The 14,018-nt window shown below is 33.3% G+C and overlaps 2 protein-coding genes across 5 annotated transcripts; both read left to right on the plus strand.

The window, feature by feature from the left end:
- The first annotated feature begins 3,236 nt into the window (after window positions 1–3,236).
- Window positions 3,237–7,202, plus strand: LOC111705192 (zinc finger protein 431). Of its 3 annotated transcripts, none has more exons than XM_023477661.1 (3): window positions 3,237–3,395; window positions 4,114–5,299; window positions 7,115–7,202. In XM_023477661.1, exons 1-3 carry the CDS (start codon window positions 3,242–3,244, stop codon window positions 7,134–7,136), a joined length of 1,362 nt encoding a protein of 453 aa, XP_023333429.1. In that variant the 5' UTR covers window positions 3,237–3,241; the 3' UTR covers window positions 7,137–7,202. The 3 variants fall into 3 exon arrangements, with proteins under 3 accessions (XP_023333429.1, XP_023333428.1, XP_023333430.1); XM_023477662.1 differs by lacking the exon at window positions 7,115–7,202 and adding an exon at window positions 3,900–3,985 and having other exon boundaries at window positions 3,306–3,395; window positions 4,114–5,510; XM_023477660.1 differs by lacking the exon at window positions 7,115–7,202 and having other exon boundaries at window positions 4,114–5,510.
- On the plus strand, window positions 7,119–14,013 carry LOC111705193 (zinc finger protein 431). Of its 2 annotated transcripts, XR_002765961.1 has the most exons (3): window positions 7,119–7,471; window positions 11,401–12,984; window positions 13,864–14,013. XR_002765961.1 is itself a non-coding variant. In XM_023477663.1 (2 exons), exons 1-2 carry the CDS (start codon window positions 7,120–7,122, stop codon window positions 12,927–12,929), a joined length of 1,881 nt encoding a protein of 626 aa, XP_023333431.1. In that variant the 5' UTR covers window position 7,119; the 3' UTR covers window positions 12,930–13,098. The 2 variants fall into 2 exon arrangements, 1 of the variants encoding a protein (XP_023333431.1); XM_023477663.1 differs by lacking the exon at window positions 13,864–14,013 and having other exon boundaries at window positions 11,401–13,098.
- Window positions 14,014–14,018: the final 5 nt, after the last annotated feature.

Raw genomic sequence — 14,018 nt, forward strand, 5'->3', positions numbered from 1 at the left:
TGGTCGGTGTGTGAAAAAAGCTCAATTTTTTCCGATAACCTTTTAAAAATAGATATATAAACATGTGTCTCACAGCTTTTAAAAATAGATATATAAACACGTGTCTCACAGCTTTTTATTTGTCAAAAACCAAAACTTTAGTTTATAGCTTTTCCAGACAGTTTTTGCATTTTTAAAAGAAAACCTTCCCAGCATGTGTTGTGCCATAAACATTAAAAATTGCAGTCTATTTTTTGAATGACTATACATGTAGGCTATAGACCCACAGTCTTTTAAGGGTTTACCAGCTAGGACGGTTCAGGGTACAAATTATTAACAACAAACGTTTTTCTCTTATTAACAACGTAGGTTTACATTTAATTTTAATAGTTCAATCTTTTTTGATAAACACTTTTCATTGATTGGCTAATCAATATTTAATAAATAAATAAGTCGTCCTTCAATTGTAATATGTTGGTGGAACAACCTGTAAATAATCCACTTAACGAATACAATTACAGTTCATTACTTCAAGTTCAAGTTGAGCCTGGAGCTTAATAACATATCAGGCATCTACAGGATGCATGTAAACAATTCATCATTATACTACGTTCCAGGATACTCGGATACAAGGGTATACCAGGATACAGGGGTATACCAGAATACAGGGGTATACCATGTTACAGGATACAGGATACATGTAAACAATTCATCATTAAAACATTCCAGGATACTAAGAAACAGGCTTATACCAGGATACAGGATACAGGTAAACAATTCATCATTAATACATTCCAGGATACTTCGATACAGGGGTAACCAGGATACAGGGATTTACCAGGATACAGGGATACAGGATACATGTAAACAATTCATCGTTAAAACATTCTAGGATACTAGGATACAGGGGTATACCAGGATACAGGGATAAACCAGGATGCAGGGATACAGGATACATGTAAAAAATGAATCATGAAAACATTCCAGGATACTAGGATACAGGGGTATACCAGGTTACAGGATACAGGACACAGGATAAATGTAAACAATTCATCATTAATATATTCCTTAATAACTAGGATACAGGGACATAACAGGATACAGTAGTATACCATGATATAGGGGTATATCACTATACAGGGACAAACCAGGATACCACGGGTATACAGGGGTATATCAAGATACAGGGTATACCAGGATACAGGAATATATCAGGATACAGGGATATACCAGTAGACAGGGATATACCAGGATACAGGGATATACCAGGATACATGAATTGACCAGGATACAGGGATATTCTAGAATACAGGGATATACCAGGACACAGGGGTATACCAGGAATCCAGGATACAGGGAAATACCAGGATACATGAATAGACCAGGATACAGGGGTATTCAAGGATACAGGGATATACCAGGACACTGGGGTATACCAGGATACAGGGTGAGGGGTACACGAGGATACAGGGAAATACCAGGAAACAGAGGTATACCAGGATACAGGAATATACCAAGATACAGGTATATACCAGAATATAAGAGTATACCAGGGTTCAGGATACAGGCAGGTGTATATCGGGTTACAGGATATATCGGTATACTTTACAGGGGTGTATTATAATTATACACATACATAGTATTTATTTTCAAACGCAAAATACAAAATATTAATGTATGATGGGTTAGCTAAAAACAAAACACAAAAGAAAATCTAATATGAGCCAATTGAAAATATAATGTTTGATAATTTTGTTCTGATCGGTATTTGTTGAAACAAACTATACATATTGAAATCTCAACTAAATATACATTCATTGTGCATTTACAAGTAGATAATTAGTCAGCACTCAAATAATCAAAACATTTTAAGGAATGCATTCATTGAACTCATAAATACATATTGATTAAAAATTAGCGATGTATTCTCATTAAGTCTTAAAGTAGACTTTGGCATCCACCATTAGCAAAGAGTGTGAACGCATTCTTGTTGACTTTAGTAGACTTTGACATCTACCAATAGCAAAGGGTGTAAAACAATTCTTATTAACTCTAGTAGACTTTGACATCCACCATTAGCAAAGGGTACGTGAACCCATTCTTGTTGACTGTTGTAGACTTTGACATCTACCAATAGCAAAGGGTGTGAACCCAAACTCGTTGACTGTAGTAGACTTTGACATCTACCATTAGCAAAGGGTGTGAACCCATTCTTGTTGACTGTAGTAGACTTTGACATCTACCAATAGCAAAGGGTGTGAACCCATTCTTGTTGACTGTAGTAGACTTTGACATCTACCAATATCAAAGGGTTTGAAACAAGTGAACAAGGTTAAAAAATTGACTATCGAGTGTCGAAATGAAAAACGTTCAGGGGGATGAACTGTTGCAGGGGCATGAAATGCTGCACTTTAAGTTGGTAGAGGAAGTTTTACGTCCTATAGCCTATAGTTTGAATTTATTATGCAGATTAAAATAGTCAATTTATTTATAGCTTAAAATTTGAAAGAAAGAATTTAAGAGATTATTCGTACAGTACTATGGGACAGGTAGGATGATAAGCACTTTTCTAGGGAATAATAATGCAGAAATCGAGAGTGAAAGAGTTAATTTGAAATGTCGTCTTCACTGATTTTAGATTCAACTGGCGGTGATGCGCTGTACTCGCTGTACACTGAAACAAAATAATAACATTGAAACTGAAATTGGATTTAGAAATCTGGAAGACTGGAGCTCGATCGGTCAACAATTTTTACTTTATTTATTAGGAGAAAAGTTAACTTTTTGGGCTCATGAGTAGTGCTCTCGATTTCAGATCTTATGTTGCTAATTAGAGTCCAAAAATCGTTCTCCAGGAAATTACCAAAATTTCGACCTGAGATCCATAATTTATTAAATTTTTTTTAAAAAAGCAACACAAAATTTTAAAGTAAGCACCTAAACTAATTTAAGAAAATTCGCGATTCACTAAAATTGCTAAAGTTTGAACCATCTTTTGGTAATTTCCTAGAGAACGATTTTTGGACCCCCCCAGGCCCACCCNTTTGTACATGGATATAATTGATCATTTGGCCGCGGCGCTCGGTTTCCTAGTCTGTCTGATAAAAAAAACATTTTTGCTGAAAAATAAGTGGTCATGTACAAAATTGATAGGAGTCGGGGAGGGGGCTCGGGGGGGGGGTCCAAAAATCGTTCTCTAGGACGGACCCCATCTTTTTTCTCTAATTTGAATGATTTCAAATAATAACATGTTCCAGAGAAAATGGAGGAAAATATAAAAGTTGAAGTTGATATGGATTATTTTCCAATAAAAGAAGAGATGAATGAAGATAAGGATGATATTCTTCCATTCTCTAGTATACAAGATACAAGCAATGGAGAAGAACAAGATATAAACCCCAAGATGGAAATTAAAGGTATTTTTCACTTACAGTTTAATCATCTTCATCATTTTAATTTTCATTCATGTCGAAATAGTTTTGACATGAATATACATATACATATGAAATTATGTAGATTTTGAGGCGACTTATGATATTTTCCAGGGGGGGGGGGTAAGATGTTCAGGAGAGTAGAGAGGGAAATGTGGATTGTGGAGCCCCCCCCCCTTCAGAATTTTTCCTGGAAGTTGAGTTAGTTAAGCATTAAACCAAATTTAAAGTGATTAAGTGGCTCAGCAGGATTTTTTTTTATCCCTTCTTAATAATCAAACTTAAAGGGCTAGATGGTGCCTTCTCTCTCTAGTTTTTCTCAAAATAATTAATACAGTAATATCAAGCTCTTGAACATCTGGGATCAATTCGTACTGCAAAGGAAAACAAAATCATGATGTATGAATATTGTAGGGCAAGAAGTTATCGTAAACGTTTTGAAATGTTGTTGTAAACAAAACACACCGCAATCGTTTTTTATCGTTTCAGTACGAAATGTATTCAAATGTACAATACACAATAGCTTGACATCCGAGGATGCATTTCCTGAACTGTTCATTTGCTCTCAAATCTACGTAAGTTAATATACCTATTGATATTTCTATATTATAAATCTCTTTGCTCATGTATATAATATTTGTGTATATATATAATACCAAAGTATTCAGATTGATAAGTTTTTACAAACGCAAATTTATTTCAGAAGAAAATATTGTTTGTTGGGTGTCTCCCTTGCCAGTTGCACTTGACAAAGAAAAGAAGGATGGAGGCTTAGAAACCCCTCAGCAGGCTTTGATAACTAGTGGAGAACAAGAAGGTCGAGAGGAAACAATAAGGTTTCCTTGTGATGAGTGCCAATATGTTGGAATGAATGCAAAAGCTCTGAAGAGACATGTTGAAAGTAAACACAAGGGAGTGAGATATCCTTGTGAAAAGTGTGAATACGCTGCAACTACCGTAGGTAATCTTAGAATTCATGTTAATACAAGACATGAAGGGGTTAGATATCCATGTGATAGATGTGAATACACTGCTTCAAGAAAAAGTTATCTAACATTTCATATAGAGAGTATACACGAGGGAGTGAGATATCCTTGTGATAAATGTGATTACACCGGTGTTAAAAAGGAAGATCTAAGAAGCCATATAATGTCTGTTCACGAAGGAGTGAGATATCCCTGTGACCAATGCAGTTATGAAGCAACTACACCTAGGGGTCTGAGGAGTCACATAAAAAGTAAACATCAAGGATATAACCATTTTTGTGTCCAGTGTGATTATTCCGCAGCTACAGCACGCACTTTGAAGAAACATGTTGAATCTAAACATGATGGGATAAGATATCCTTGTGATCAGTGTGATTACGCATCAACCTCTGCAATCAATCTGAAGCAGCATGTTTACAGCAAACATGAAAACGTGATGTTTCCATGCAATGAGTGTGAGTTTTCTGCCACCACGGCAAGTTATCTTCATCATCATAAAAAGAGTAAGCACGAAGGAGTAAGATATCCTTGCACTGAATGCGATTATATGGCAAATAAACCAGGAGATTTAAGAAAACACAATGATAGCAAACACGGAGGCCCGAAAAGATATTCCTGTTCACTTTGTGATTACAAGGCTTATCAGAGTGGGCATTTGAAGTTACATATTGAGACAGTTCACGAGGGAATAACTTATCCTTGCGATAAATGTGAATATGTTGCAACCACAAAAAGCAATCTAATACATCACACTAAAGCAAAGCATGATGGCGTGAGATATCCATGTGACCAGTGCAATCATTCTGCAACTTCAACTGTGCATCTGAAGTCTCACATTCAGAGTAAACACAAGAATGATAAATACCCGTGTATGGATTGTGAATATGTTGGAACTACCGAAAGGTATTTAAAGCGACACGTTAAAACTAAACACAATCTAGTAAATTATCCTTGTGATAAATGTGAATACAGTGCAACAAGCTTATCACATTTAAAAAAGCATCGTCTCACAAAGCATTGACTATTTTACAGTGCTTTTTGGATCCGGATCCGGATCCGCAAAAATATGCGGATCCACGGATCCGGATCCAAGAGATAAAATATCAATAAAAAACTGGAAAAAAAACTTTTTTACTCCTAAAACCCAAATCTGAACTTTTGAAAAAAGAGAGATTATAAAAATGTCCTCATTTTTGAATTGTTTATCAAGTTTTAGGATGAAAATAAGCGAAAAAAAGAAAACAAATAAATTTGAAAATTATTTTGTGTTTAAAAAATTCAGTAAATCTTAAAGAAATCCGGATCCATTTTTTTCCAGTGCGGATCCAGGATCCGGATCCGCATCAAAATTAAATGAATCCTAAGCACTACTATTTTAAGGTTCGTGTTTGACTAAATTTTGAAATTATTACTTATGTTCTACAATCTGTAAATATTTATTTATTGTTACTTTACACGCTTCAAAGCTCGCGGTAATAATAAATCCTCTAGGTAATGTAATAAAACTTGAAAGTGTTTATATTTTCTGAAAAAATCATGTCCCACCTTGATTCCTTAATTACTTGATGTAGTCACTCATACAGAGTCACTTACGTGGCCATGTTATTTGGATTATGGACTTTACTTGTACTTAAATCTCCACGATGGTCTCCATATTCCTTATACTGAGATTAAGCACTAATAATTTCATCATATTTGTTTTTAGAAATCAGTCCCCCCCCCCCCACCCCAGATGTAATTCAGTCATGCAGATCGCAAATCTTTGTTATGGTTTAAAATTTTCGGTTGATAAAAAGTATAAAAAACTGTGTAAAAACTTTGGTTTTAATTATTTTAATTTATTATAATGTTAATTTTGTCATTCCCCCTAGCAACGAAATAAGGATATATATCCCTGTAATTCCCATATTAACGTTTCAAATTTTGTGTAAATGCTTAAAAATTTAAATTGTGAACATGTTCTTTTTGTTAACATTTTAAAACAAAGAAGAAAAAAATTTTGCGGAGTTATAAAAAAAATCGCGGATTTTTAAGAATTTAAACTTTTTTACAAAATTAAAAACCTTTAAAACACATTTTTAAAATTTTTTTTTATCATTCATAAACCTTCCCTGTGGTCACGTGATGTCACACAAAAAATTTGGACCCGATCGGTTCAGCCGTTTTGACGTGTATTGGATACAAACAAACAGACAGACAAGCCAAATTTATATATAGATAAATGTCTTGTTTTATTGTATGTGTATTGAAAATTTATGCAAGTTTTAAATAGTTTTTTTTTTTTGGTATTTTTTGATTATGGTAAAAATTATTAAGTAATTTTCTTTTAGTTATTGATTTAGGAAATGAACGACATGCACCAATGTTTAACAGGATTAAATTGTAAATTTTTTTCATTATTTTTTGTTCGAGAAACTCTAGGATGAACATTTTAGGTAATTATTTCTGAGCATTGGTTATCGAACAACTAGAAATAAATCTTGGAAACATAAGGGAGTACTATATAATGTGGACGTTTTTCTCACTGACTTAGGATGTGCAGATCTGCAGGAAAATCCTAAACATAGTGTCCTAGATGCATGAGGGTTGATAGTTCTTAGCCCTAAAATTCCAGAAGAAATTCTGCGGCCGTACATTTTTTGGAATGTTTAAATTAAACAAAACTAAATGATGAAAATGTTTATGTAAACTTTGTAAAAATAAATTCTTAAATTTCAGAGGGAATGGCCGAAATCTTTAAGGAGGAAAATATTTTGGAGAATGTCGTGATTAAAGAAGAGATTCAAGAAGAAATCCCTCCGTCCTCTTCTGTAGAGGACACGGGTCCTTTAGAGGACACATGTACTGTTTACATAAAAGAAGAAAGTGAACCATCTGATTACATCAAGGAAGAAATCAATCCATCTGTTCATATAAAAGAAAAAATCCCGCCATCTGTTGACATAAAGGAAGAAATCCCGCCATCTGTTTACACAAAGGAAGAAATCCCGCCATCTGTTTACACAAAGGAAGAAATCCCGCCATCTGTTTACATAAAGGAAGAAGATGTAAAAGTTGAAATAACCGAAACTAAAGGTAAGACTTTAATTTAAATCCTCTTTATGATTAATGTCTCAAGTTAAACAGATTCAGAGTAATTGTATTAAAAATGAGAGCTCTTTGTGGGTTAAAAACTCGTGAGAGTAAATCTCCTCTAATATTTCTAGGGTTAGATTTTTAAAGTGGAAGGTTCGACTTGTTTGATAAAATTTTGTTTTCAAGATTCGCATTTTATTTACTTTTACACTACACAGTTGTCAACTGAGATAACACCGAGTAAAAACAAGTTGCAGCATGAAATAAAAACCCACTACTTTTTCAAATTAAACAATGAAGATTGAAGAGATTCTGAAAAGGTCGGGCTTTCAAACGTCGGAATAGTACAAACTTTGTCCTGCGTTCATTGTTAAAAGAAAAATGAATAAATTTAAAATCTCACTTTTTAAGAAAAAAGTACCCGAATAAACTTGAAATTAATTAATTTTCTTCTACCCTATACTCAACCCCCCCCCCCCCTCTTCCTGCAGCCTCAGACTTTGTGAGATTGCGAGATTTAAATGTGAAAATTGCGGATTTTCGAAATTGTAAACTTAATCTTTTAGTTTATTGAAATATATTTCCGTAGCCCGATGTTTGTACAGGTCTAACGTTTGCACTGATCCAACGTTCGCAATGACCGACGTTTGTAATTATTTTTAAGAACTCAAAAACTTAAATTGAAAAATCTGCAAGAATTCGAGAAGGACTAAAAATGATAACTTAATTAGAACAATACTTAAATACCAAAATAAGCTAAAAGTTAAGTTTAGTTTAGTTTTTTTATTACTCCAAGGATCCCTAAAGGGGTGTAGTAGGAGTTACAGTGGTTAACATAATAAATCTGCATCAGAAGTTTTTTTTGTGGTTCTTCTGATAGTAAAAATAAGGCAGATTTAATGAATGTACGTATGAATAATATAAAATTTGGGTTCCTCTGTTTAAAAAAATTTTTTTTTTGATGACATCGCATCTTTTTGTTCTATTGATTTTTTTTTATATTTTACCTGTTTCCCTTGTTTTCTTTTCTTTTATCTTTTATTCATTCTTTAACATTGTTTTATTTTTTGACATAGATTTGTTCCTTCTTTTTTTGCCATATCCCATCTAATATACATGAGCATATAAAAACTATTAAGCGGTCGTCATTACAATAAAAACATACAAATTATACAATTTTTGGTTTTAAAGAAGTATTTATCATATCTTTGTTAAAAACTGATAGCAGAGCTTGATTCTTTAATTCTAGAAGGAGGAGCATTCCACTTCGAAATCAGTCTCTGACTGAAAACGTATTTCCTTATATCACTGTTCACTGTGTTGGAAAGAATGTTTTAGGCTAAGACACGTTTCTGGTAAACCTTAACCCAACACTATTCTGGTTTTACTCTGTAATGGTAGTTCATGATTTTGATCACCTAGATCATGTCAAACCTAACACGCAGATCCTCTAAAGACTGGAAATTTAACTTTTTAAATTATCTGCAAAGGTTGCACTAGTTCAGCCAGAAACCATTTAAACTGCTTATTTTTGATGTTTTCCCAAGGTTGCTTTATCAGATTCAGGCCAAGCAGGGGCGGATACAGGATTTAAGTGAGGGGGGGGGGAGCAGGATGTTTTAGGAACAAGAAGATTCATAATTAGGAACAAAAAATCCCACCGCAGGTGAAAATTTTTTCTGACTTAAAGGGACTGTAAAGGAAAAATGAAAGGGAATATAGGCTGAAAGCTAATCACTTTAGCTCTCGATCGCGACCCATGAAAGTTATATCTGATGTTCCTATTTCGAGAAATTGATATACAACTTTGTCAAATTTATACAAAAATTAATATATATACAATTTTGTATAAAAGTAGTAGGTTTAAATAGATCATATACAGCAAGTAAGCAACCAAACTGAAAACGATGATATCCCAGAGAAAGCTAATTGTAACTTACATTTACTCCGATTCTAATTTTATATTTGCTATTTCTATTTTTAATAGATTTAATTCATAATATTATTTATACGTCCGTATTACTTAACCTGAAACTCCACCAATAGCAGTGCACTAAAGTGGTCACGTCATACAGGCGGAGACACATGACCAGTATACTGCTCTGCCATTGGTTCTGGTCACGTGATTTTAATTTAAGATTTTCTAAATTTTACATATATGAACTTTCGTATAATTTTAACACAGTTTTATATCAATTTCTCGAGACAGGGTCATGGGTCGCGATCAAGAGCTAAAGTGATTAGCTTTCAGCCTATTCCCCCTTTCATTTTTCCTCTACAGTCCCTTTAAAAGACTCTGTATTTTTATAGTCCTTAATTAAGTCATCACCACCACAACTCATTGGTTCAAAATACATTTCAATCAGGATAGATGTGTGATCACTGTAACCTACATTTCTAATACTTTCAACACTAATAACAGGATCAGGACAATTTACAGAAGCTAAGTCCAGAGTGTTCCCTCTAATGTGAGTAGGAAAATCAACCAGTTGGGTATAAAAGTTTTCTTGTCATGCTAGTATAAGATTACATCCCCAATTCCCAGTCAATATTGGAAAGTTTAAATCTCCTATTATCATGTTAATTGTACTTGGTGAAGATTTAAACAAGTTAAAAAGATGCTCAGTATTGTTTTCAGAAGAATTTGGTGATCTGTAAACTAGACAAATTGACATTTTATTCTTGTTTCAGTAATGATTAAACAAATTTGGAGATACCTGAACTTTAATAATGAGATCATCCCTTGATTAGACAAGAAGACCTCCACCAATTCCGTTGTTAATAATAGTGAAGGGGGCCCGAAGCGCTCGAATCCTAGTATTTTCAGCTTTCATCACACGATTTTTTCGTCTGCACCACTAATTATATCACAACTCAACATTATTTATCCGACCACACATTTTTTTCTTCCGGGCGTTGTTTCTGTGTTTTCAAATGTATTAGTTTTATGCCTTAAAACACTTTTCTTCAAATATAGGCAACGTCATGTTATTTAGTATGGTTTGATTTTGTTTGAAAAATAAAACAAAAGTTAGTCACAATTTAGCAAAGAACGGAAAATATGTGTCCCTCACCTCACACACTTCAGTAACCCAACTTTTGTGTTCTTGTTACTAAAAAACCATAGTTTTCTTAATTTGAGACATAAAATGTTAAAATTAAGTGAGTTCTGGTGGAAAACATTAGAGTGGATACGACCAATTAGAAATTTAATGATTATTATTAAAACACTTTCAGAACATGATAAACATAAAATAATGGTTTATATCCTTTACTACGATTAAGTAAGAGGTTGTTTTCTTCCTAAAAATAACTTTCTTTAAAGAAAAATGGTAATTCTAAGGTGATAATTAGCTGGGATTTTTAGGATCTACAATCAAACATTAACATTCTTTTAGTAGAAAACATTGCAGTAAGTCATAATTTGCGTGAGGGATTGTGAAATAAAAAAAATGTTTATGCACACTGTACCTTCATAAGATGTTCTTCTTTAAAAAAAAACAGGATCAAATATTTTAAACCATTATGAACAGCATGACGCGGCTCAAATTTTGAATATAACAATTTAGAGAATGTAAACAATGCCGGACGAAAAAATCATAACTTTCGACTGTTTTCGGCAGAATAATAAAAAAATATTTACAACATTTTTAATTTTTTATTTTCTACTATATCCTTTTTTAACATTTGATATAAAGTGTAGGACGTCAGCAGATGTGTAGAACAAATGGAATGTAGGGCAAATGACGTTTCATTGTAGGACAAATTATTGTAGGATAAACAACACATCGTCCTAAAACATATAGCAGCAAAAAATACTTATTGATTTATCGAGTTGCTCAAAAAATGTCCCATTCATATTTTTTTTAAACGTTGTTGAATTTTTAGGCCCCTATTGTATTTATTAAGTTTTACTTGTTTGTGTTTAGATTTTAGTAACGGGGTCGATCCTTTCCGATTGACAGAGAGGAACAAGAAACGGAAACTAGAAGAAAGGAATTATCCATGTGGTAAATGTGAGTACTCTACGCCTAGATTAAATCGTCTAAAACACCACATTTTGAATAAACACGAAGGAGTAAGATATCCTTGTGACAAATGTGATTTCGCTTCAACCTCTGCACATTATATCAGAAAGCATATTCAGAGTGTACATGAAGGAGTGAAATATCCTTGCGATAAGTGTGAGTATATAACACACAAAGAAATTTATCTTAAAAAACACAAAGAAAATAAGCATGAGGAAGTGAGATATCATTGTGATAAATGTGAATACATAGGAACTACGGCGAGTAATTTCAAAAGACATAAAGAGAATAAACACGAAGGAGTAAGACATCCTTGTGACAAATGCGAGTTCGCTTCAACGACTAAATGGGAACTAAAAAGACATTTTGAGAATGTACATGAAGGGGTGACATATCCTTGTGATAAATGTGAGTATGTTGCAAGTAGAGAAAGTTATCTTAGAAACCATATTAAGAGTAAACATGAGGAAGTGAGATTTCATTGTGATAAGTGTGAGTACGCAGCGACTACAGCGGGAAATCTTAAAACGCATAGGGAGATTAAGCATGATGGACTCAGATATCCCTGTGTTATGTGTGAATACATTGCGACTACAGTAACTGATCTCAAAACACATATTGAGAGTAGGCACATAGGCTTGAGATATCCTTGTGATAAGTGTGAATACGCTGCAATTACACCAAGTATTCTAAAAATGCATATTAAGCACAAACACGAAGGAGTGAGATATCCTTGTGATAAATGCGAGTTCAGTGCATCTTCGTCTAGATATCTTAGACTTCATATAGAGAATAAGCATGAAGGAGTGAGTTATCCGTGTTCTCAATGCGATTTTACTGCATCTTTGGCAAGTCACCTTAGAACACATATTAAAAGTAAACATGAAGGAGTGAGAAAGAGATATCCATGTGATAAATGTGAACACGCTGCTACTACACCAAGTGCTCTTAGAATCCATATTGAGAGCAAACATGAAGGATTGAAATATCCTTGTGAGAGATGTGAGTACACGGCACCAAGAGAAAATGATCTGAAGCAGCATATTAAGAGAATGCATGAAGGAGTGAGATTTCCTTGTGATCAATGTGAGCACACTTCTTCTACAACTAGTAATCTTAAAATCCATATTGAGAGTAAACACAAAGGTGTTAGACATCCTTGCACTAAATGTGAGTTTGTTGCAACTACAGCTGGTAATCTTAGAAGACATATTGAAAATAAGCATGAAGAAGTGAGATATCCGTGTGATAAATGTGAATACTCTGCAACACAAGTAGGTCATTTAAGAATCCATATAGAGAGTAAACATGAAGAAGTGAAATATCCTTGTGATATGTGTGAATATGCTGCATCTAATGTAAGCAACTTAAAAAGACATGTTGACACTAAGCATGAAGTGAAGGAGGAGTATGATATTCAATCCATGTAATAAATGCGACCCACTGCAATGTATATGTTAAATGATCTTAAAGTTCACTTTGATAGTAAATACTAAGGATTAAGTTTTCTTTGTGATAAACGTGATAATTTTATTTTGATAAACTTGTCTTATAAATATTTATTTTGTAGTTAAAATCTCACATAGAAATAAATTATACGGTCTGAGCTGAAAACTTAAGATTGGTGGATATCGAAATTAATGCTTGATCCTCTCTTTTTCTAAATATCGATACTAACCTAGTCTTGTCCTTGTATCCTGAAAAGTGTATAAAATTCAACCAATCAGAGTCGCATATATAAAGCCGATAAATTTAAAATTTTGCGCGCCATTTAAGATAAATATTCTGACTCTCTAATTTTTAAAAACCTGTTTTTGATTTTTCTCTACTACATCCAAGAAAGAACAGTTTAAGGAGAAAATCTAAAGCGTGTTCATTGGATACTCAGATTAAGTAACCGGGATTAAGTTTTCAGCTCTGAGCTGTAAACTTTAGAATGGGATATCCTTTATTCCGATCTGTTGACTTATCTGGAGATTAAATTCATGAGGAAAACAAGCCATATTTAATCTGGATATTAAGAAAAAGAGTGGATTAAGCATTAATCCTGATATCCACCATTCTAAAGTTTTCAGTTCTGAGCTGATAACTTTAGAATGGGATATCCTTAATCCCGATCGGTTAATTTATCTGGAGATTAATAACAAGAGGAGAACAAGCATTTATTAATCTGGAGATTAAGAAATTATATATATAATATATTCAAATGTACATATATGAGCGAAGAGCTTTATTATATAGATATGTGCTGATAACTGAACCCGAAATTTGAATGATATGAACTAAACTGAAAACAAAACTAAAATGAAAACGATAATTCGTGCTGTGTAATTTTATTTGTATATCTTGTTACTACTATCCAAGTGAACGTCATTAATATGCAGTCCTTTTCTTAATTTATGTACTGGTTAATTTGAAAATTTAACTTTTCTTGGTGCAATAGTCTGCGAAGTTCTAATAGCCTTGATTGTGTTAAATTGTGTAATTATAGTTAAGCCTATATGATCAAATACATGATT

The sequence above is a fragment of the Eurytemora carolleeae genome, unplaced genomic scaffold, assembly GCF_000591075.1.
Source record: "Eurytemora carolleeae unplaced genomic scaffold, Eaff_2.0 scaffold132, whole genome shotgun sequence".
Classification (NCBI taxonomy): domain Eukaryota; kingdom Metazoa; phylum Arthropoda; class Copepoda; order Calanoida; family Temoridae; genus Eurytemora; species Eurytemora carolleeae.

Bases quoted from the DNA above. Each gene is read 5' to 3' on its own strand.
- LOC111705193 (XM_023477663.1), top strand. From the start codon at position 7,120: ATGGCCGAAATCTTTAAGGAGGAAAATATTTTGGAGAATGTCGTGATT. The intron at 7,472-11,400 runs GTAAGACTTTAA...GTTTGTGTTTAG, and splicing joins TGAAATAACCGAAACTAAAG to ATTTTAGTAACGGGGTCGAT.
- LOC111705192 (XM_023477660.1), top strand. From the start codon at position 3,242: ATGGAGGAAAATATAAAAGTTGAAGTTGATATGGATTATTTTCCAATA. The intron at 3,396-4,113 runs GTATTTTTCACT...AATTTATTTCAG, and splicing joins CCCCAAGATGGAAATTAAAG to AAGAAAATATTGTTTGTTGG.